This window comes from Colias eurytheme, chromosome 10 (assembly GCF_061535395.1).
Source record: "Colias eurytheme isolate Ceu_HAF_F1 chromosome 10, ilColEury1 Martin Lab GWU primary, whole genome shotgun sequence".
In the NCBI taxonomy this organism is placed as follows: Eukaryota; Metazoa; Arthropoda; class Insecta; order Lepidoptera; family Pieridae; genus Colias; species Colias eurytheme.
The window spans coordinates 5,037,580-5,063,988 of NC_142989.1; the positions used below are offsets into that span (position 1 = coordinate 5,037,580).

The window sequence follows — 26,409 nt, forward strand, 5'->3', positions numbered from 1 at the left end:
TGAGGCGGCACGCTCAAGGAGTAATGTAATGAGGTTTACAAACGATCATTTTATCCAACGTGCGTTAGACGGGTATTATAATTTAAAAGCGTGGTTGCTAAGTAAGCTAATGGTCAGTTTATAAATTTATATAACCGTCTAGTAGGTTGGTCATAGAACAGAACTTTTATTCGGATTGGAGGTTAATGGTAAATGGTAATGATACCTTCATAACAAATTACATGACATTAATTTTTATTAGGGCTGATTTTTCTATCCTTGGTTAAAACTTATTCGGCGAATAATGTATAAAACTACCATTTTAAAAACGTATTCTAATTGCCCGTATTTGACAGTTTACGTGACATTTTAATATAATCGTGTAATACTTTATTGGACGGATAAGTTTTATCCAAACATTGAAAAATCGGCCCTTAATGCAATTATTTTGTTTGTTGTGTAATGGACAGTAGATTAAAACATCGCTTTATTAAAACATAGATAAGCTCTCTATGAATAAAAGCCAAATGTTATAGGAACCTACCTATTGAGAAAAGAATGCGTCGTACGCGACGGTATGATGAGGAATGTTCGCTCTTTTAGGTAAAGAGGTGTGGTGTGCATTCCTCGTAAGGTCCTTCCTAAGTAGGTACAATTTACCTTATGTCAAGGCAAGATTTCATGTTTTATAAGTCAAGTTTGAATCCTCATGTAAAGATAGAGACAAGTCAAGAAGATAGGAACTAAAGCGAATTGATTATTTATTTATGTTCATTGTTTTATTAAATAATATAAAGTCAAGGCCAATTTATGCCTGATCAATTGCCAATCAATTCTGTGATCTGTCGGGTAGGAAATCTTAATAAACTTAGCCACTGTGAAGATAGAAAAGGGAATTTTATAATATATATTACCTAGGTATAACACCTTCTTAAAATACCTACTTATGCATTAAAAAAATTACACTATAAAAACTTGCAAACATAAATTTAGAATATACCTACTTACATACATATGTTTTAGCACAGGTTTTAGGTATTGTTTATTTTTACGCATACGCAGGTAAATAGAAACAAACGCTAACATTTTAAAACATTATTGGGGTCACGAAACGGTAGAGCACTAAGCATTTCGAATGTTTACAATCGAGAACAAATTAGGTATCTACTGCATTGGGCAATTACTGTTACCTACATTAAACAAAAAATAGAATGCTTAAATTAAATATTATGAATGAAATACTTACGGACTGGCACTTTCTTCGGGTCATAATTTTCAACCAGCTCGCTGATCTTCCCGATTTTCCCGTGAGCAACCTTGGACCGCTCTGTGATACCTTCGAGTTGCAATGTCAGCTCATTAAATATATCCTCGGCAAGGAGCACGAGGGAAGCGAGTTGACGGAGAGCATTACTCAATGTACAGTTAGTTACAGCCTGGAGTTCTTCATCCGTGACTTTCTGTTTCCCGTTTTCGTCCCGTAAACTAGTTCTCGAAAGAAACTTCGGTTCTACCACCCTTTCAACGAAAGGCATTTCGAAAGTATCCTGAATAAACCCAACCACTTATTCATCCATTCCCGCGCAGCGAGAGCGAATTAAACTTAATTCCGCCATCCATTCAACACACTTCACAAAAAACGTCAGGTAACCGCCACTTTAAATTAACCGACATCCTGACCGGTGGGCTTTCATTTATTAACGTTTATATTTATTAAAACAATTTTTTTATAAAATATTTATTATTTGAGTATACTTTTCGTTCATAACATCGAAGTACAGAAGTTTTTAAAGAACTTTTCATATCGACGAACTCCCGCCATTATGAGCGGAAAACAACACATCACTTACTTCAAGCACTGCTCTTGGCAGAATGAAGTTGAATGGAAGTTTTACCTGTCAAATGAGTGCAATGCATGAATGTTGCCAGTTCTTATTTAAAATTTGGTATAATTTTCGTCACAGAACAATAAAAACAAATAGAAGTGCGATAATGTCATAATTAGTATGAAAACCAGTGTCGCCAAACCCACACATTTAAACCGATAGTTATACAGTACACTACAAGTAAACTATGCCTTTGATTGGACAGCTTAATTTGAGTAAAAACTGACTTAGGTTATAAATTCAGCATTTCAATATGTACCCTAACGCACCATGTTACGGTTTATTTTAGTATAACATCTCTAGGTATATTAGCTGTTTTGTTTCTCATTGCACAGAAATTCCAAATTCGAAAAACATTCAGCTACTCCACAACAGAGGGCGTTAGTTTTCGATAGATATAACTTTGAACCTCAACACATAGAGATAAGGTTGAAATTTGTGTCACTCAACATTAATGACATTAACTTGATATTTATCTGATGCTATGCCCTGAGGGATGTCAGCCTTGTTATCGATATCGAGATATCGATAATTCACAAATAAATATTTTTTGTGTATTTTTTTTTCTTTCTATTATACGAGTATAGTATAATGTGTCACATTTTGGAGTATGTTTATTACTACTAAGTACGTCTTTTTATATTATTATTATAAAATAAAAAACGGAATAGAATAGTATTAATCTATATTTACAAAATACAAACAGAAAATATGCATTATTTTAAATCTTGGAACTGCCGTAGGTTTGCTGTATCGATGGCCTTTGTTAGACTGCTTAGTGCTGTTCGGCATTCAGTTAACTCGTCACGTTGCATTTATCCATTTCTCTTTTAAATTAGCCTCTTTGGGAAATCTGTAAATAAATTGGACAAATGAAAGCTAAGGAAAAATAAAATAAAATTTAATATTTATAATGTTTGTCTTTTCTAAAGTATCGATACTGTCGATATGCGCCACAAGCATCACTAAAGCGACATTCGTTTGTTTATTGCAATAATATTCCAGAAATTCTTGTTTGCTGTTCAATCTATAATAGTACTCATTTCTTACGGATTAAGGTTCATTTTGACTAGATATTTGTATACAATTTTGACAAATTACAAGCGAAGATATAACATAAAATATTATATGTAAAATAAATAAAAATAAGACTTACCGATGGTATGAAATGCCTCCATTACTGATATTATTTCGTCTGCTATCATTTTTGCACTCTTATACCGAACAACACGTCCTAATTAATGAATAAATACGGAAAAAAGGTTTGACAGCTGACAACCGACTCGAATATTTTTCTGCGCACAACTGAGAGCAAGTTAGGTGATCTTACCTTACAAGTGACACGTGGGCCACGCCCACATCACACTTCTATCTACTTTACTGTTCTGTGATTTTCGTTTATTTAATGTCTTCGAAGAATATATTTTAAAATAGAATAACTTTATATTTAGACAAAACTAATATAAATGTAATAAAATTAATTAAATAAAGTATAAGAATGCAACAAGTTATTAATTAATGACAGACATTTTAATTTTTACTGGAATGCAAACCTAGGAAATATTAGCCATTTTCTTGCTGACTGACGATTGCTTTTCCACATTTCAAATATATAATAATTTATATTTTCTGTAATTCTAATAAAGTCTTACGAAACCAAACCATGTAAAGGTAGTGATAAAGCCTTTAATAAAAATAGAAGAATTGCCTTAATTTTACGAAATTTCTCAAAGATGGCAATAATTTACCATATAGTTTAACGCCATCTATGAAAATGTTCCGTTACTTTTACTCTATTTGGCATGAAGCAACATAGAGTATTTTCTAAAGTTACTCAATAGATGGCGGTGTAATTAAAAAAAAAGGTTGTCATATAATTGAATATTTCCGCCATCTATATATATTTTCAATGAACTATTAAAGAACAATGCAATAAAATTAATCTAGGTTAGTTTCGAATAAAATTGATAGATGGCAAGTAAATATATTTCGTTAAATTGCTTAATTTTTTATTGTGGTTTTGTATGAGTACATATTATCTATATTATATTAACAAGAGAAGCTTAAGTTTGTTTGAACACGCCAATCCAAGGAACTAATAGATCGCTATAGCTTATGCCTTATAGGTATAATTATGTCCATCTCATATAGGCTACCTACATCTTTTTAGAAGTGAGATCTGTGTTGAAAAGCCATAGAGAGTTTAGAAGGCATACGAGCTTTTCACGCATTCAAAATCATTTAAATTTTAATGATCTAGATCGTAGTGGCATAGGTATTGGTTATCCATGAAATAAAACAACGTTATAGCACAAATAATAATATATTTCATATAACAAAGCGTACACAAAATCCGCAATATTATAATCTTAATTGGGTACAATAATTACCATAAATATTTCGCTAATTTTAACATTCAGCAGCGAACAACAACAAAATATGACTAGATACATATTCTACTTAGTATTATCATTATCATTGTATATCTAGTTCTTAAATACTATATCGATTACACTTTGCTTGGGGATTGCAGATAGGTACATAGTGGATTGTTTTCATAAATGAGGGCAGAGCCAGAGGGTCCTTATTCTATAAGTTCATTAAAATTAAGCTATTTATTTATTTATATAACTAAACAACATATTTATACATATTCCAAGATAATAATAAGACACTAAATAATACAATAGAAATAAAACGTATAATTTTGTTGAATATCAATATAAATATTCGTCTCTCTAACTAAATAGTTACCTAAATCCCGAAATACTGGAAAAATTGGATTTATGTTTTCAGTGACAAAAATCTTTACACATTACTTGTAATAAAAAATTGCCAAAGTAACCATATCTACAAACTATAAAGTATAAACGAATGAAACTTTTAATTACAAAAGCAAGCTCTACATCTCAAAACTCGCACTTTGTATTTTCTTTGAATGATTCTCAAGACACTTCACGGTTTATAACCATGAAGTCGAAACAGTGAAGAAAAAATTACTGTACAGTCAGTTTCTACATTAAATACCATTAGATTTCAGGAGACAGCATTTTCCCTTTATATTACGGCTACGTAGACGTAGTATCCTAGCATGAAAATGGTACAGATATTACTTTTTAAAATTCAACGAAAAAATAAAAGACAACAGTATAATATTTGAAGGTTTTTAATTACTATTAATTCTATTTATTATGTAATATGTATGCATAGTAGAAGTGGGTTGCTCTTCTGAAATGGATCAGCACACTACCGATTATAATGTATTTGCATAAAATTATGCAAGTATTTACCTACTATGGAGTTTAATATGCACTAACCTACCATGTTATTATATACTATGTTACACACATAAAGCAATAACAAGCTTTCCTAAATACATTATGAATTATGATATAGACATGATGTAGAATATCTAACATATTATATAGGTATTTTATGAAAATATACCTACGATGGATTCCTCATATACTAGTATTTGACCTTTTCAGGCAAACTATTAAAAGGTTTCCTTTTATGCTATATCAATAAGGTTGTTCGAACCGTGGTAATCAAGGTGTTTCTTTTTGATTTATCAAGTTTAAATGATATTAATTGCAATGATAAAATATGCTTGTTTAAACACCAACTTATTACAGTCAATCACAGAATCCACGGGAAAGGTATCATTGGATTGAATATCGGCTTTCTATGGGCTTTATTTAGCAGGAGCTTTATGTCAACTTATTTGCTAAAATGTTCTCATCAAATCTCCCGTTTGAATCCCAATGCAATCCTAATATTACATATTTTTAATGTAGTTAAGGGACATAATTATATTTAGATATATTATGGGATTTCATTATGAAGGTAGCTAGCTATATTATGAACTACGCGGCTACCTACTATGCATATGTGACCACGAAATGTGGGGAATGCGGGTTAAAGCCTAAAGGTATAATATAATATAGGTACTTTATACATATACTGATAAGCTTAACGTGACCATTACATTGTAGGTTTGTAGCACATTTTATGTATGGCAGTGTTTTCTTTATTCTATTCAATTTTAAATACTACAAGAATTTTTTCAGCATTTTTAATGATTTCTTATCAATGCTATTATGAACATTTGGGTATTCATTGAGTAATATATTTCTACTGTTCTATTTAATATAGCCTTATTTGCTTTCAATTTTGTTTTCACTTTACAATTATATGTACTTAAATTTACGTATATATTAAAACTACATTAGGTACAATATCGGTATAGCAATGTTATCATTTAATTTGATCTCAAAAATAACAACTTTTTGTAACATATTAAAAACATGATTTTGATATTACAAATTACAATACGATATGCTTTGTTTTCTAAATGAAGCAGAGTTAAAAAAATGATGGATATATCTAAATTTCAATATGTTGATGAAAAAACGTACATTTTATATGATATCATTTATGAAGTATTAAGTTTCACTCAAAATTATAAATGGATACTTTAAAGTTAAGATTTTTTTTAGAATTATTTCCTGGCTACTCGTATTTATTGAACACACACAATGGCGTTTTTTTATAATATTCACAGTTCACACAAACATGCAAAAACTTAGCTTATTTTAATTTTATTATTACAAAAGTAAAACTTTAAATAACATCCTCGCATAAAGATACCCAAAAAATATATTTTTTTGAATATACATATTTGGTAATGAGTAAAGACCTAATATAGAAACAGTTACATATTATATTAAGCAATAATTTTGTTCGAAGATATGTACAAGGGAAGTTAAAAGTAAAGACCCATAGAATCAAAAAAGTTTATAACACAATTAAATGATAATATAATACACAAAATAATTTAATACACAATATAAATATACGAATACATACTATATTCTGTTATAACTTCTACCACTATTTTAATCTAAAAAAAACTACACAGAGACTGTATATTATGCTAATTTACTCTACATACCAGATAAATGACTGTATTTAGAACTGTATTTCAAATAAATGCTATTGCACGATACTGTGTAATTTAACAGTAAATACACCTATAGAGTTTTTACATAATAATGATATCTATTGTAAGATATGATGTGGATATGATAGACATTGATAGACACTGACCTACAGAATGAATAAATGTCAAAGCAACGCAAGGGATCAAGGACGAGTACTTACACTAAACACCAATCTTACGAATTATAAAGTCCAATGAAGAATTCAGCGCAAAATAAACGAGTACTCGTCTCACTACACTCCGCTACCTTTAACTTACCCAGAATCAAGAAGGTTTACCTTTGAATTATGTCTAACTTGTAAATATGTTTTTTTTGCAAATCCAGCATAATTTATTTGTGATGGCATTAACGATTTGTTGAAGTGCGTTGTTAATCTGACTTGTAAAGCAGAATTGAGATGGGAATTATTATGTATCAATTGCTTTATTTTCAGATGGAGGCTCTTATTGTAGGAGGCCAAGACTCACTTCGGGTCCTTGTGTAACTCTAGTAAGTAAGCTTTATTTTCGACTCTGCTATAGTGGTAAACCATCTTCCATCCTTTCTGCCTAGTGTCGAAACCGCGACCGCGAGCGATCAGTGATAGAGACCCTCATTTATTTGCGGACCCCGCGCTATGGGTCCACCTCGTGGCAAACCTCCATGTAGTCGGGATCATGCATAATATCCTTTATCATGTCCTTCAGCATTGTATATCGTGGAAACATCGGATATACCTTGGAACTTACGTAATCTTTCTGCAATGAAAAATTAACGATTTATCAATTATTCAATTCTAGTTTCTAACAGCCATTTAATTTTAAGTTTTATAAATGGCTGAATTTGTTTTATAATATTTAGCAATAAATTACTAATATTACCTTTAGTTCTCTGATCAAATTCCTCAGGCCCGTATATTTCTTCAGAAGTCGATATAAATCATTCGTCATTTGGGTATTTTCGGATTCTATTTGAGAAGTTGTCATATCTAAAATGAAAAAAAATAGTTAAAAACACTTAACTACTTACAAATATATTTTCGAAATCGACGTTTCCCAGTATTCAATGGTCGCAAAATGAATAGCTAAAAACAAATTATAGTCTTATATTAAATAAACTATAACTATCTTCTTAGCGCCAACTGCAGTTGTAGCTTTCAAATTAATATACCCCGAAAACCACTTAAATAGGTATCGGTGTGAAACACAAGATTGTGTTGCTTGCCAAAATTGATGCCAAGCCATTAATAACACCACAGTCATACATATTCCATACGTACATGATGTACGAAGACCTCTATAAAACAAACAGGAATAATATATAAGGAGTCTTTTACTATTTTTAGTCTAAGTATATCTAAAACATAGTTAAACTTTTTAAATTGTTGTTAGGTACACTAAGACTCTGTGATGAAGTTGAATTATAAAAGTTTGGTAGGGATTTTGTAAAATATCCAAGTATTTATCACTTTCAGACCAAACTGCCATATACCTACCCCTAATGACTGACAGAAAAGTTTGTTTGACAATTCTTCATTTGAGTTGAAGTGCGGAAAAAAGTCATATTCATTTGATTGAAAGTGTAATTTATTCTAATTGTATTAAAACGGATCTTGTTTTGAAAGAAATTAAAGAATTGTGGAAGTTAAAAAAGCATATTGTGTTTGTTCATTTAATTGTAGATACTCATATTGATACAATAAAAACATAATATTAAGGAGAGAAAGATAGTGAAATTGTAGATTTATATTTTGTATTTTAACCTTTTTAAAATTACTCGATTTATTCTTGACCATATTATACAGTTAATTAATACATTGATTATTGATGTTAAATCATAAAGTAGAATCTTCAACATGTGTATTTAATATCGCTTGTTTCTGAACTGCATGCTCTTTGTAAATATGGATGATGAATATTGAAGCAAAATATTTTCATAGCAAATGAATAAGGATGCTTTCGAACATGTTTCTTTACATTATTTTTATTTATTTTAATAAAATGCAACTTTTATAGCGATTGTATGCGCTTGGAACAGTGGAGTCTGGAAATGAAGTTTTAGGGTACATTTTAAAGTAAATATCTCCGCTGTATTTTACTTATTTTACTTTGGAATGGTGTTAGGGCTATGCGTATCATATACAAATAAATCTTTGTTTATTATGGGTACCTATCAAAAACTTTCTTACTACCATAACTACTAATATTTATGAAAATTACCAACTATGTAATATAACATTCCTAAAGCATAAAGCTTTGAGTAACTTATTAAATGCGTCCTACTTAAGCATTTTTAACCGACTTCAAAAAAAAGGAGGAGGTTATCAATTCGGCCGGTATGTTTTTTTTTTTTATGTATGTACACCGATTACTCCGTGGTTTCTGAACCGATTTACGTGATTCTTTTTTTGATCGATGCGGGATGGTGTCGAATTGGTCCCATAAAAATTTTATTCGGATAGGCCCAGTAGTTTTTATTTTATGAGCATTTTGTCTGTATTTGTAAATGTTGCAAGTGCAAGTTTGAAGTCGGTTGTTTTTAACGCAGTTATTGACTTGTGAATACTAGTGGTCCTAGTAAAAAATGTAGAGCTCTTAAATATAACAAAATTCAAATCAATTATCCAATTCTATAAATTAATAAATGTAATAAATAATTCATACAACTTTAAACCCAATAAAGGCTAAATTAACAGAAATTGTTTGTTCTAATGCTAAACTTGAAGGTCGGCCCACAGTGAATTAGCAAAATCTAATTAAGAAAGAACTTAAACTCGTGTGTGTCGGGGACGAGGATTCGGAACATTTGTTCGTCTACAAATTGGCGAGAAGCCAGGACACAGATTCATGAAATTGTAATTAAGGGACTACAATGTTATCTGTTTTATTCCCGATTTGTTATCTTGGAACGTTATCGTTTAAACGACTAAACTGACTGACTGAGATATCTCAAGCTCTTGAATTCGAGAGAGTAACTATACATGAAAAGTCGCTACTAAAATAGATATACTGTGAATATTGAATAAGTTTAATTAATACGGTAATAAATTGTAAAAAGTGCCTACAATTTCAAGTGTTTACCCCTGTGGTTTACCCGTAAAGTATTCGTACGTTCCGAAATTAAATTTAACTTGAAGGAAAAAACAAGCGATAGCCATAAGCTTAAGTTAATCATATGTATGTAGATTGTAGCCTATAAATTGTAATTCCACTACATTAATGGAAACCTGTATTTCATACCAGTCATCGTACAAAAGGTATACGCTACCTGTACTAGTTAAGCCCTCTGGAAAGGTGTGGAGCTAAACGTATGCGAGCGTGACCCAATTAATTCAAAAGCATGTTTGATTCAAATATAATATAACCACGTAAAACTACCAACTATACAGTGTACTTTATACTCTATAAGTCTATACCTATAGATTTACTTGTTTATAATTCACGCGAAACTGAAAATGACACGGTCCAAATATTACAGCTAACGAGAAATAGTGAAAACGTGAACTACATTTTAGAACTCATTAAATAATACATTGTACCTATACACTTTGTGTAACATTGTATCATTTCAACTCGTGTCTATAGGTATTTAACTAGGTGTGTTCCACAAACAGACAATGTCACAGGGAAGCCAATAATACCCAGATTTATAAACATAGAACATCAAACTATATATTTGATTATATTGTTACAATTTGCATTTACATACATAAAATTAAAACCACCACGGATTTTAAATGCGATTTATTCAAATTATTTAAGCCAACGTTTCGAATATTTTACAGCGAATGTATTTAGCGGGTAGACACTAATTTCAATATGCACATTGCACAACGCTGGCTCGAATCAGGCATATAAAATTATTAAATATTTTTTATTTGTATTAATTACATAGCTTTTTCAAGCGCCATTAAGATTCAAATATTGTTATTAAATGTAAGTATAATAATAACTAAATTCGAATTGCCTTTGTGAATCCTAAACAGTTTAAGGTATACATTTACATTTAATATATGTATAATTACTCGCGTCTATCGTATTTCAAAGCGCAGGTACAGGGTTACGTACATAATAATGACTTGGCCACGGTCACTAGGTTTCAAGCTTTATGTACAGTTGTATCCAAAATATTGTTTTCATTTAAATATGAACAGCAGTATACATATTAATTTGAGGCGAATGGGTTCATTAAAAAAAATAAATCACAAAACGTTGAATAATAAGTAGGATTATTACAATTTTGATTGTTTAAAAAAACGATGAGCTTCTGACATTTGTTTGATAAAATAAAACAAGAAAAGGCTTAAGTTTTACGACGTTTCATTCTTCATTACCAAACATAAATATTCTTTAGGTTCTGTGGTGATCAAAGTTGCTTTCCGCCCTTTACAGTATTAAATTGCTATTAAATTACTTCAAGCATGGTAAATACAAGTTTAATTACCGCTAAGTCTTTCCAGACGTTCCCGTTTGTCGGCAGCCTCCTCAGCGAGCTTGGCAGAAGTTTTAACCCCCTCACCAGACTTCTGAGTTTTCTCCATGATGGCACACGCGCGCAGCACAAATGCTGGTACGGTTTCAGCTTTTTCCTGCTTCGGAATCTCCACTAGAGACCAGTATTGCGTCTCTAAGCGTATAACATCCTGGAATAATTGAATGTATTTTTATCTGTGGTCATTGTTGCCATAATATGGGTAAGTTGGTAGTGAAGTATAGAAGTTATTTGGTAGAGCCATATAACAAAAAAAAAAATTAGATAAGTTTTACAAATGTAAGGGTTAGAAACCGTATTGCAATAATTTGGGGTATATGTGTACTTCACTAGAATACAATGAAGCGAAACAAAATTGTATGCCACGAATCAATTACGCGTGCTTTTTAGTAGCCGTGGATAACTTTTATTAAAGGAAAATTTCCACTTTTTCAACAAATAAGTACCAAATAGCGCGAAGATTATCCTCGATTTAACTTAATTTGAACAAACTGCTATCATCGAAGCTAAGTGCAATCGTGTTTAAAGTGCATAAGTTTGTGTTGGAAGTTTTCCAATTTTAGCCGATAAAGACTTCCGCTCCCTTATTTTGTTGTATTCAGACGAAAATAAATGTTAGCTGATATTGAGATGTGTAGCTGAGATAAGGTAAAATTTATACACTTGAATATTATAACCCTTTATAAATTCCATTTTGTGCATCAACGAACTTGCAAATATTTCAAAGCAAAAGCTTCCTGCACATAGCATCTTAAACATTTTGAACAAGAAAATGTTGTTTAAGATTTATTTCATTTGCCTCGGTTTTATTTGCTTAATTCAAAAAGTTTAAACGAGTAAAAGGAACATTTGTTTCAGTTATTTTGAGTAAGGGACTGTTAAACACAATATTTCTGTCGTAACGAGAGCCCAGTTGGGTCGGCCTCGAGGGTAAACTGGGAAATGAACGCAAGCATCCGTTGGGACTTTTAAGAATTTGTTCTAGAAAGAAAATCCTTTGAGAATTACACGAGTTTTAGATTGATTTTATCGTTACAGTTCAATGTAATAAGCTAGTTTGTTTATTTAAAAAAAGTTGATTTATGTTCATTCGAAAATTATTTTTACTACTCGCTATCGATATTGTACGTATCGATCGTACTTAGGAATTATTGAGGGGTCTTATCTCAATTGAATTCAGTGAAAAATTCACTAGAAAAATGTTATAACAAGGAATTGCGGTTTTAACTCAACTGACAGAACAGAGTTGGGATAACGAAATGAAATTGTGCTAGCGCAGCGTTTTGCAGCTTGTCAATATCCAGTCTTATCTACCATTTCTACAAAATCGTGTTTAGGTATGATTGATTTGGTCTGAATACGTGTCTGAATCTAACAAATTATTAATCGATCAACACATTTATGAATATTAATTTTCGCATATTATATTTTTTGTTGATGTGCAGTAAACATGTATGTTAGCATACATATTATAACCTAATGACATTGCTAATCCTTTATAAGATTATACATACATCTCATTTTATTATGCATCAGTTGCCAATAAAGATAAATTGACTTATTACTAAAACGATTTTAAACGATTAACGATTTTAAATCTGCATGTGAAATATTTTAGTGATATTTTTGTCAACAACTTCCGTGACATGCACGCGAAAAAAACGACTCAATTGTGTTTTAAAATGCACTTAACATTTGACCAAAAGTTATTTAAATGTTAAGGTCTTCTTTCTAAGTGGTGATCAATTTTATTAATGGAAGATAGAGTTGATTCACAGGATTAAAATTGCAATAATTAATTTAGTAAGTGATTGAACATATAAAGGTCTATAATTGAACTTTGCAAACCACTTGAGAATAAACAGTACTATGTATTTTAAAGTAGGACGTAAAAGCTCTTACGATTGTGAAGAGAACTTCGCTGTGTAGTGCAGTATGGCAGTTGAGAGGCTACTAAGATTTTAACTGCTTAAAGTAGGTAGAAAACGAGACTCTTGGATAGTAGAACAACCTGTATTACTAAGCTTTATAATATCGCATAATATATTTTTTGTTGTTGATGCATAATAAAATGAGATGTAAGTTTGCATCGAAAACGCAAACTTGTTTGTTTACAGCGAAACGAAGTCAATTAAAGTCTACACCAACATTTCACGGAGTATCTTTGGAAATATCCGACAGATTGGATCTTCTTGGTCTTACGCTCTCTCCAAATCTAAACTACAAAACTTTTATTGAATCCAAAGCAAGTGTTGCAGCAAAGAAGCTAAGTATACTTGCCAAGGTAAGGCAGTACTTTACACCGGAACAGCTTCTGAATCTCTATAAAGCACAAGTTCGGTCGTGTGTAGAGTACTGCTGTCACCTATGGGCTGGAGCTGCGAATTACCAACTGTCAGCACTTGATTCAATCGAAAAACGAGCGAAAAGGCTTTTCAACAATGACGTATTGGTCAATTCTAAATTGACCTGCCTCGAGCATCGTCGTAAGGTTGCCAGTTTGTCGGTATTTTACAGAATATTCTTTGGTGAATGTGCCGAGGTAACTTGATACCGGCATCACCTTTTCACCATCGAACAACCAGACGCCGAGCAGATTTCCATCCTTATATTGTAGACATCCCTAAAATTCGCACAAAGCGATTCACGTCATCATTTCTCTTGCGAACATCTAAGGACTGGAACTCTCTACCGAATACAGTTTTTCCACCTTCTTACAATCTACCCAAATTTAAGGCAAATGTGAATAGGCACCTTCTAGGTAAACATGTTCCAACTTAGGACGCGTTGTCACTTACCATCAGGTGAAACAGCGGCCAAATGTTTACCTATTCATGAATAAAAAAAATAAAAAAATATCGTATCCTTAAATTGTCACTTGTTTGATAAATACCAAACAATATATAAAATAAATCAACATGTGTTTATCGTGGTAATGATGTAAAACTTATACTTGAGTTAATTGTACAAATAACATTAAAAATCTGCCCGAAATCTTTAATTCTAAAAGAATAATAAACGATAATGGAATATTCCATAGCCCCACCAGATTCAGGTGTACTGTAAGTATTCATAATACGTTCTGTAATAATGAAACAATAAAATTCGCACGCATTTATTAGAACTTATTAACAGTTGCTACATCCCTTTAGCTTCTGTATGTTAACAATGCTCATGGCCAGATTACAATTACTGTCTATTATATCAGTGGTATGAGTATGTTCATATGCCAAAATAACTGAACAGATTTTAGTGATCTTTAAAATTCTAATAATAATAGAGAAACGTCTATACTCTTCGAAATCGTCATAAATATAATGAACTAGCTTACCGCCCGCGGCTTCGCACGCTTGGTCTAAAACCTAATAAATTATATACCTTGATATTCTTGGTCTAAAACCTTGCTCTTAAATCATCTATTATAAATAAATAATATATATATATATATATATCTATCTATTAAATAAATATCTATTAAAAAAACCGCATCAAAATCCGTTGCGTAGTTTTAAAGATTTAAGCATACAAAGGGACATAGGGAAATAGGGACAGAGAAAGCGACTTTGTTTTATACTATGTAGTGATATGCTACTTTGGAAGAAAATCTACATCTGCAACATGTATCAAACAATTTTTTATTTTATTACCACGTTACTAATTAGATAACCAGTAGCGCTATAATCTCGTTTGAAACATTTAAATATGTCCTTCTTCGTTGCAAACGCTAAATCACATTAGGTACCTTGCCTTTCCCCAGTTTTATAATATCCACACGATTTCAATATTTGTAGCTTACACTCGACTGAAGAATCACACGGTATTGACTACGCATTAATTAATTTTGCTAAAGGTTGATTATATTTATAGTTTTGCCGTGTCGTGGTTTAATTCATTTCGCTTTGCACCTTGTTCTTAGAGCTTTAACCGACTTCAAAGTACCTTGTTAAAGGCTGTGTGCATCGCGTTGAAAAGCGGAAATAGAAAGTTGAATAGAACTCGCTCCAGCAACTAAGTTAAATGGTTTTTATCGGAATGAAGCTGTACACAGCGGGATAAGTTATATGTGTTTTATTGTCGCTGGTTTATAGTTCGTTTGATACAAATCTATATGTACTTTGTGCTATACGTAGATATAGCACAGAAATGAGAGTTTTATGTGGGGGCGAAGAAAGTAGGTAGGTAGATAAAGATTATTGAAAATTAATCTGCTAAGAGGCTTTACCGTAGATGGTACTTTAATCTATAGAAAAAATATATATGCCTTTTAATGATTATATTATAAGAAATTATGTAAAAAGACTGGTTAGTATTAGAATTCTTATTGACGAAACCACTTCTTAATTGAATTAGGTAGGTATGTAACAAAAATCGTCTTCGAGTTTTGTTTATGTTACCATAAATATTTATAACATGTCTTAATTTTATGGATTAATTCGACTTTTGTAACGTTAAATGTTTTTCATCTGAGACGTTTTTGTTGAAGTATATAATTTTCTTTTTCTTAGGGTTCTTCATGAAAGACGTAGGAGGCACTTTTTCCAACTTAATCCTCTATAACCGTTTTACTTAGCTCGTAAATCTACAAATACCACATATAAAATATCTCTTAAATATATTTATCGTGTTTGTATATTATATATTGCGATTTTTTATAGTTATTTTGGAATTGGAGCAAACTCAAATTATCTATTAAAAATAAGGATAGAGTACAGCTTCTATTGCCCGTACTCTACATATTTCTTTTTTATTAAATAGCCTTTAATTTATTTAAAAAAGATTCAATATATTTCGACCTTATAGCTCAACAGGATCTCAACATTGAATAATTAAACACGATATTTCATACACAGCAAAAGGATGATATTATATGTTGGAACTTGGAAGGTTAAAATAATTTTTGTAACCTTTGGCTCAACATTCAACGTAAGTCCGTTTCTTTTATACGGGATTGTGAGTGGAGTGTAGCTGTCAATTATTATTTACTCAACTAGACCCGCAAATTAACGTGATAAATTTTATGGTTAGAACGGTCTTTTCGTGCCAAAGAGTCGCAAAAGGTCACGTCTCGAATAACTGAATGACTGATTTGTTCGTGATCCAACATTCGTCGTGGCCAAGATTGCATCTGCCCATAATTGGACAAGTAAAGGAAGATTCTATTGAATTACATTATAAATGTTTTTATGAAGGCTCTTCATTGATCGATTTGTTACGGTTTTTTAATAGTACATAAATATTCAACGCTTCTTAAAAATTGGTTTATTACTGTTATCATTGTTAACATGAATTCGTTGCAACCTTTTAAATATACAATGTTCATTTAACAACAATGCGAATTGATTTATATAATTTAATAAACTCATTTTAAGTCCGTTCATTAGTGCACAGATATTTTTAAAATATAATATGTTAACACTTTTTTATAGAAGCAATATAAGAAACAAAATAAATAGTATTAACGTTAATAAATTAACGTGTCCGAAAAAAAAACTAATTTTAGCCTGATAAATAAACTCCATTAACTACTACTAAAAAACTAATTATTATTAGACTATAAAAACAAATTGCCGGAAATGTAAGTAGGTAATGAACTCTTCTTGCGGAAATAATTAACTGTACCGTTTTCTGAAGACAAAACTATCTGTTTTTTGTAGTTTTTAATACATTCCTTAATAAGAGTTTGTATTTTTAAGATTAGATATTATTTTACTCGATGCTCCCTGTTTTCATGCGTTACCTTGTTATCGCTAGTTTAGACTTGCCATACAATATACACGAAGCTTCCTATGGTAATCAATTGTATTTATGTACCGTGATTAATCATCAGTAAACTATCAAAAATATATCAGACCGTCAGTTCATAAAAGGTGATAATTTGGTGTGTGTCGAGCACACGTTTCAGAAGTGAAACTTCTTTGGGAAGATTCAAAGATATCAAAATCGTCATCTTACTCCATGACGTGACGGTATCGCCATGAATGATAAGATTCACTTCAAAAATCTACCAGTGATATACAGTAGTAACATAATATTATGTACGTTGATCGAGTAACATTTGAGAGAGAGCTAGCATATTTAAAAGAACGATCACTCAATCTTTTCCTCAAACTTTAATCGGGGTTTTCAATCCACTGAGTTGCTCATATTCACTTGAAATGCTTGACGACGATGAACATGACACGGACTTAAAACCATGACTACAAAGTTTTTTTTTTCTGATTATTAGCAGTTGACTCACGTACTTCTTAAAAAGGGAGAGGTTCCACCTACAAGCAAAAATGATCTAACAAAATATAATACAGATAAACAAATATTTTTTGGGTCAAAGTGATCCTAGTCACGTCTGTTCATTGTTTGTCAGTCACCCGGGCTTTCGCAGTAGAATCAGTGCTATATATTATATAGGAACATATTATTATTTTTTGCCTCTTACCTATACTATCACTATTTATGTTGAATTACTATAATTTACTTGTTCTCATAAAAGCAAGTAATGAATATAACTAATGTTATATATTTTGGTGTTTCTTAAAACGTAAAATATACATTAAATTTAAAATAAAATCAACTGCAATTGTTCATAAAACAATAAATAAAGCTCCACACTCTGTTATTGCGTGCTAAAATTTTACACTGATCCATTTATCTAAAAGTTGAGAACCCGCTAAAATGTTATGGGAGATAGTTATTGCAGCAAAGCCTTGCAATTTTTATCACTGAGGCAAAGTTGGTTAACTGAGTTAAGTTTTAATTAAAAACAAGATCAATGTGGCAACAGACTTGTAGCGTAACGGAAGGGAAAATGGGGAAAAGTTAGTGCTGTTAAACAATTTTTATAATCGGCAAACACTTTAAAAATTAGTTTCTGAGTGTAGGTTTAGATACTTCAAAGTTTTATTAAAAATAACTTAGGAATTCTGAACTCTGGTATTTTGGAAGTCATGTTGAAATTATAAGAATTACCTATTCTAAGAAACGAAATATCATTATAACCAAGAAATATACTATGAAAAAATATTATTTCTAAATGACATTTTCTTATAATGAAGAAAAACCCAAGTCACGTCAAGTAGATTTGAAATTCATCCATCTTTCAGAAGTAGGTAACCATTTAAAATAATTACTGAATATTTTATTGTTAATGTCGCACTAAACGAAGAGCTAAGGTACCAATTAATGTTAATATGTATGTTGTTGTGTATTGTTATTGTGTATTATAATTATACCAATAGAACTTATAACTTTATGCCTAAAAAAATAATTGTTACTGACTTTATAACTTAGCCATTTCGGGTGGTAAAAAAAAACCGCAAAATGTCAGCTTAGTCAATAATACTTATCTCGGTATTTATTTGCATCTTCTGAATCATTGGTATAAGGTTAGTCTTAAATATCAGTAAAGAAATTGCGTAAATACCAAAATAGAGCCACTCACATTGTAACACAATGTTTGACGTGCATGTTTACATAACACCATTGTAACATTTTTTGTTAACAAATTTATTATAATAAAATTAAATAACGCACAATTGCAATAGGAACTTGGAAGTTGGAACGAATTGTAAATCATATGTTGTTAAAGAATCATTAAGAGCAAGTTTATATTTATTTATATTTACTATTTTTAATAAAAATAATAGACGACAAAAGTTGTTTTATTTTGTACTAACAATATTACGTATTGACTTCTTAATATAATTGTAGTACATATTTATTTGTGTATTCTGAATATTTTATCAACTTTTTAAAATTAAATTAAGACAATTCCATATTAATTCACCACTCTTACTCAACATATATGTATTGTCGTATCGTATGTTATCGTATCTTATATAACATCATATTATTTTTTTTTACACCGTATCATTTCATTGAAATGGGAAATATACTTACTTTTAAATCCAACCAAAACATAAGCAATTAGGTACATTTTAAAAATATAATAGCGAGTGTTCCCTTTTTCTAATCATTTATGTTTACTGAATAATCAAAAAGAGAGCACGAAAAAGGTTTAAATGAAAAATCACCAAATGAGAAACGTAACCATTAATTGCAAAAATCATTGCGAAATACAAGGCTTTACCGCTACGATTTAGCAGAGTCGTCATTGCTGTCTAATTAATAACTTTAGCTGCGCATCCATGACATAGGATAACCCTTAATTGGAATTCGATCATTAAAAAATCTACAAGAACGGAAAGTCACGTCCCGTTTAATTAGAAGGATACAGTAAATCCTGCCGGGATCAATTTGCAGTCGGTGCTGAATTTTAAAAAGGGTAGAGTTTATTCTTTGTTTGTCGTGACAATGGTTCCGATGTTGTAAGGTGATTAGGTTCGGTATTAAGTACAATCTCCCGATGTAAGGTTCCACGATTTTCGCAAGCCTAGTGTTTGTTTAGCAGTTTCGGTTTATGTCTATCGGTCTTTGTTGCTCAACCCATAATATTGTGTACATTGTACGTGATCTTGGCAGATGGTCCGTTATTACAAGCATTACGTCTGTAAGAAATCGTTAATAACCGTGTAGGTACTTATAGATTCTTATTGATGCAATACAATATATATTTTCTGTATTTACATTTTATGTTGCAAGCTGCAGGGAACTGCCATATAAGGCTTTAGGGTAGATATTAGTGTGTCAATCATATAAACTGTTCTTGAAAAACGTCAAAAAAAACATATTTTTTTTATTAACGTATATATAACAGTGTATCACAGCGATATAATTACTAAAATTTTCTACCGTTTTACAAGATTTACAAAATTTTGTATTTATCTCAGAAAATATATGAGCGGAATTTGATAGTCAAAGTAGAAAATAATTATTTTAAGAATGGAGACATAAACATAATAATATATGTAACACGACAATTTTCTCTAATTCCATGTCCCATGGAAGCTTCAACATCCTGATGCAGTTGAACCTATCTTGCAGATACCAAATTACTAACTTACCTTAATCATAGCCTTGAGAAGTGTGTATCTCGTGAAGATGTTCCTCTGTGCTTTAGATTCACTGTACCTGGCCATCAATGTAACGAGAGCTTTCTTGGCTGTATCGTAATTTTCATCGAGCCGTATGCGCACTGCCCGTAGACGCTCATTTGTTTCTATTACTTCTTCTTTCGTCTGCCCGCCTGGTACGATTTTATTAAAAATATTATTACAAAAATAAAATTACTATTTCGAGCCTGAAACTAAATTTAAAAATTATCTTAAAAAAATAATGGCTACGATGAGAATGTTCCTGTACATTGTAATTATGGATTGGTACTAGGATTTAAATATAAGAATATTAGAATAACAATAAGAATACATGAACAATACTTGTTCTATTCATCAATAAATGATTGCGCTCAAAATAAGTAATAATAGTTTACTAATTCCTATTAAAGGTACCTTAAATAGGAATTATCAATTAAGATCCGTGTATTCAGTCGTAATAGGTCTAAGTGGTTTCCCGTGTCCTGACTATGGAGTAAATGTTTTACGCATCTAATTCACCAAATGATTTTCATTCCAGATTATGAGACATTTCATTCAGTCAGGGTGTAGAAATGTTTCAAGGTCGTAGCGCTAACTCGCTAATCCAAGAACTAAAGAGTTGCTTATATGCAATTATATAGGTACATAATTGTTTGTAGCTTGCAGATTTTCTGAGAGAATGTGACAGCATAGCTCTGCTCCTAAAGTTTGCTTCAGTAACTTGAACGAGGCGTTTGAGAAAGCGAGGTCTTTATTGTCAGAAAATGTGCTTTATGTCAGAGATACGCTATTTCGAAGCGAACAAATTGTTGCCCGGGCTTCCTTATCAAACCTGTACATGCATATTGCAACTCTGAACTGAATTGTTTGGAATATATAACTTGCAAGTTTATAAACACTTTGAATACGTGGATTTAAATGCAATAACGATTTTAATTCCTTCTCAAAAACCAATATAGTTGTCAAAATTATTGTTTCATTTAGTGAAGATACAACTCAAAATGACGAATATTTGGACTTCCAGATAAACTCCTAATTTAAAACCACTGTGACGACAATACCAATGGCACAAATCCTTTATAATTATAATTGAATTTGAAAAGAATGTTAGAGAAGTGAAGCCAGGAATATGAAAAGGCACTTTATTCAGTTCATAAAGCCAGTTTTTATTTCAAGTGCTCACAATGAAAAGCAATACTCACTAGAGGCACCCTCGTCCTTAACATCTTGTACAATGCGACGAACGCTTTGAGTGAACTTCCCGACCAAGTTAGTGGAGGCTGTAACAATAAACACGCAGTTAAATCTTATATATAAAATTCTCGTGTCACAATGTTAGTCTGCATACTGCTCCGAAACGGGTGGACCGATTCTCATGAAATTTTCTGTGCATATCGGGTAAGTCTGAGAATCGGCCAACATCTATTTTTCATATGTACCACGGGCGAAGCCGGGGCGGACCGCTAGTATTTATATAGTTGTATCGATAAACAATAACATACATGTGACATGTGAACAATAAACAAGTTGTAGTATATTATCTATTATCTACAAGTTGTTCCCTTGCATTGTATAATCAAGTTATAATAAATAATAATACAGTAGCGATTACAAATGATTGATAACAATATGATAATTATGTCTTATAAAAATAAAAAGTATGGTTTTATAACTTTATATTTTTTTTAATAGCCAGATTAAATGGAAATATCATCAGAAAATTATCTGGTCTACCTTTAGGGTACAGGATTTACATATAGCGTATTTTATGTAATTAACTTATAAAATGTTATGAAGCATTTCTCATAAATTTTAATATAAAATATTTGACTTTATGCTTTTGATTGATTAATGATATCATCCTGCATAAAATTATATGTTCGATAGTAATAAGTTGTATATGGCCATTAGTATACATATATACTCGATAAAGTGATTGATTTATTGTTTTTTTGCCCATTAATATTCCATAAAAGGCTATCTATGTCTCAATCCACGCATCGTGATGAACATGCTGGATTTAATATTAACTTTTATCACTTATATCGGAAAATTCGTGCCACTTCAACTTTATTTTCATAATTAACAATCAATACGGACTTACAGGAAATACTTCTGCTTTAGGTACTGTTTAATTTACTATGAAATTATATCAAATATTATTACAAATTACAATAAAAACAAGCTTGTATAATATACATCTATATGTAAACAGCATACTGTAAAATTGCAAGTTTCTACTGGTATAATATATTATGTGTAGATAAATTATGGTACATCGGTAAAATCATTTACAGTTGAAAACATTCTTTGACAAGAACCATAAAATGTAATACGACCAATTTCAAAATCCCCCAAATTCGGGCATAAAATTATAATCCGGGCGAATCCAAGAGCACAAGCGCTTTGTATTCGCAACTGAGAGGCCACAATGTGCATGCGACACGGTTGTGCACTCAGACAGCGCCGGCAGCTAAGCCGAGCGCAACGTGAATACTGAATACTAAGCGATTATCAAACTTCCATCCAGATGAATGTAGCTGTCTCCAAATTTACCTAAATTCAATGTACTTTACGCATTGTTCAGGTAAGGAGCTAAGAATTTAGATGGAGTTGAAAGCTTGTAATGGGTTTCACATCAGGCATTTTAGAAGGAGGAGCTACCTTCATATTGGTAGGAAAATTTACTCAACATACAGGGATTTTTTGGAGGAAAAAGGACATGAGGAAATCTCACATGGATTCCTTGCAATTTCGGGGAAGTAATATGGTTATATCAGAGACATGGCATTATAATATTATTATCTCGTTCTAAATCTCACTCACCCTATATTATGTATTAACAATTTTATATTATGTTGTCTATTATGTTCATTAAGTACGTATTAAACAGTATTTAGAATTCTCATTCAGATTATTAGTTGCGGATGTTTAACAGTGACATGTATTGTTATCCTAACTGGGTCAACTACCGTAACACAATAATTTTTAGTGTACCTATAACTGCAATTTCCACTTACCAATTTTAATATGTAATATCAATATACTGTAATATTGCACGCCTCATAAGCGAAGCGTTGAGGTGGGTACTACTGTCACTTCGCGCAAAACATCTGATTTTTCAAACTTAAAATGTCTTTATGTATCATACATTGCACTTGTAAGATAATACATACACACACATATTAAGAAAAAACACTATTTTTAACGTTCATGATATTTTTGATGTCATTTTTGTTATTTAAACTAGTTAAAAAACAGTTTAAAAAAGTTCTGTCTTGGACGTCCGTGTGTCTGTATGTGCGGATCCTTTTTCTTGTTAACACGATAGCGACCGAAATACTTTACTAATCGAGTCTTTTTTTTTCTCTTACGCTTGAGTATGCTCAGGAATTAGAACCTTTTCATTTTTCAGGGTCTGATTCGATGTGGTTTAATTGTTATTAAATAAACAAAAAAAATAATTAATAAATATTTATTAAAAAAAAATTATGAGGCGTGCACTTTTGGATTTTCCAAATTTTTTATATTACAGTATCTTAAGGTATCCGGTATCAGCGTTCTACCTTAAGATACTATCGTGTGTGACGCGCTTTAAACCTCCCTCTTGAATGACTATCTATCTATTAAAAATGCATCTAATCCCGTTGCGTTGTTTTCAAGATTTGAGCATACATAGGGACATACTTAGGGGACATAGGACTTTGTTTTTTTACTATTATGTAGTGAAGTTGCAGGATGTATGTTTGTTACATTTTCATGCAAAAATGTATCTAGATGACTCTTTTATACCTTTGATGTATTTTCATTACGTTTATTAGCATTCGCTGTCCACCGTATAATTCATTGATTGCGGCTATAATTTATCCTATAATGTACTGAACAAATTTATCTGATTAAAACATAATATCCATTATAAATTAGGGAATAGTAAATGTATACTTCCCCTTGTATTATATAGTAACAGTCGACGGCATTCAGAGTTTTTAAAGCAAACTTAATCAACGTTTGTATTTTTGTTTGACGATATTCTGTGTGTATATAATCCGATCTTCATGAAATTTCCTTGCCGTAAATGTTTGACCAAACAACCCAGAATAAAAAATAAGTAAACATTTTTCCTAAGAAAGTCATTTATGTTAAGGGCAATGTAAAAATACGTTTTTGGTTAAATTTATGTTTCCTCAGGCGGTATATAATTCACTCAGTGTAATTCTGCACATTTCAAAATTGATTATCATTTTTCGATTAAGTATATATATATTATACAAACGAACTTTAAAAAAATTGTCGATTTTGTTTATTGTTGTAAATAATATAAATATGACCTAGATTAAATTGTAATTTATATACTACGTACTTAGCTAAATATATCTATATTTGGTAAATAACGTAACGGCACAGTCAGAATTTAACTAAAAAAACTAAAAAAATATTTGTAGAACTAACTCAGTTGAAAAAACGAAAAACATTTTAAAATATTCGCTATTTCCGTACATTTCTTGGCGTGCAATTTAATAATTTGGCAAATTTATTCGTACTAAAGTATATTTGCGTTTAATAACGTCATTACAAATGCTAGGTCATTGAATTATAAGTGCCATTTGGATTTTAGCGTTTCCCTCGAGTGTGAAGGTTTATTTATTTTATGTTTATTTTATGTCTGAAGTCGACGAAGACGAAAATAAACTCCTCATTTATATGTACTTCTAATTATCTGAACTAATTAAATTATGTTTGTAATACAAATAACTTACTTTTGTTTAGCTGAACACAATTTCGATAAAATATATTTCTTAAACATGGTTTAAACTATAAACTTTTTTTAATACCACCAATAAAAGTATATTAATTAACTTTAGGTACTTTTAATCTGAAATCTTTATAAGTAAAATAATTTTAAACCATTAAAATTAAGTTTGTACAACAAAACGCTTTTAACGAAGTCTCAAGTCAAACGTTTAACTACGCTGTTTTACAAGCATACACAAATTACTTATGAACTTCGTTGTTGTATATCGGAGCAAAGGCTAAGCTGTTTCTCTTGAATTATTTATCCAATCATTATGGAACATGCACTTTGAAAACTACACTACAGCAATAGCTTTCGTACTTACATTTGAAATGTATATGTATGTATTTGAATAAAACGAGCGACATTTTTAAATTTTCAATATGTCTTTGATCAATATTAGGTAGCTCAGCTAACTTCTGCTATAAATTAAATTTTGTTTCTGTTTTTTTACTCATATGGTATGTACCTTTTCTTCGAATGCAACTAAATCTCAAAATATTGCTATATATCATAGGTTAGTAGATCTTGTGTTTAGCAAGGTCGACGATCGCCCAGTTGTCTAAATTCTCATTCTAGTGACCCTCACCTGCGTTCCACTTTACATGCATATCAAGATCAACATTAATAATACACATGTATCTCAAATCTGCATTGTTGTATGGAAACAAAGATTGTATCAAGCCCACACCACATAATAATCACTTTTACTGCCTTCAAATAAATGGGACCATTTGGAAGGCATTAAGAAAAACATCAAATCCGGGTCACCCAGTTGAAAGTTTTGAGGTAACAAACTCAAAAAAAGTTCCGTCGCATTGAGAACCTTCTCCATTTTTGAAATCGGTTAAAATAATAACATAAGAGTAGATATAGTTAGCTCATAGCTCAATATGCAACATCCAAATTAACGCTAAATCTCGTACAATTTTATAGTTTTATTCGGATGTTAACCTTCCACTAGCCGGAAGGGTTAACATGCTGTCATGGCTGCTATAGATCGCAGCTCTTAATTGACAAAATGTTTTAATGAATTGCCGTCTGTGAATCTTTTGTCCATATATAATAACGAACACTTGAATACACATAACGATGATATCATCACTTTAACCTATAAGTGGGAACACTTTATTGATTAATATTATAACACCGCCATAAACCCTTAATACTTTTTATAACGTCACGCTTTATATGTTTAAAACATTTTTTATCACAGAGTAATCAGACAACATGTACTTTATAGTGTTAGTCATTTAGTGACCGCAACGAACAAAAGAAAACAATATATTTTT

General features: G+C 31.1%; 2 protein-coding genes across 3 annotated transcripts in view; both read right to left on the reverse strand.

Moving 5' to 3' along the window:
* The window catches only part of gukh (NHS actin remodeling regulator GUK-holder), a 55,697-nt gene extending 53,860 nt beyond the window's left edge, over positions 1 to 1,837 (reverse strand). For both annotated transcript variants that reach the window (XM_090106642.1, XM_090106643.1), the window contains exon 1: positions 1,226 to 1,837. In XM_090106642.1, the coding sequence (XP_089962768.1) occupies positions 1,226 to 1,514 (289 nt within the window). In that variant the 5' untranslated portion in view covers positions 1,515 to 1,837. The remainder of the gene's footprint in view (positions 1 to 1,225) is intronic.
* A 4,876-nt stretch (positions 1,838 to 6,713) lies between these two features.
* LOC149905160 (uncharacterized) lies at positions 6,714 to 25,728 on the reverse strand. The gene is made up of 6 exons (XM_090106537.1): positions 25,707 to 25,728; positions 21,528 to 21,605; positions 20,296 to 20,477; positions 11,291 to 11,489; positions 7,729 to 7,835; positions 6,714 to 7,605 (listed from the first exon to the last, which is right to left on the reverse strand). Exons 1-6 carry the CDS (start codon positions 25,726 to 25,728, stop codon positions 7,483 to 7,485), a joined length of 711 nt encoding a protein of 236 aa, XP_089962663.1. The 3' UTR covers positions 6,714 to 7,482.
* Positions 25,729 to 26,409: the final 681 nt, after the last annotated feature.

Coding starts and splice junctions, on each gene's coding strand:
- LOC149905160 (XM_090106537.1), bottom strand. CDS start 25,728: ATGCATGTAAAGTGGAACGCAG. Junction 21,606..25,706: donor GCATGTAAAGTGGAACGCAG/GTGAGGGTCACT, acceptor TTATTGTTACAG/CCTCCACTAACTTGGTCGGG. Junction 7,606..7,728: donor ATTTGATCAGAGAACTAAAG/GTAATATTAGTA, acceptor TTTTCATTGCAG/AAAGATTACGTAAGTTCCAA.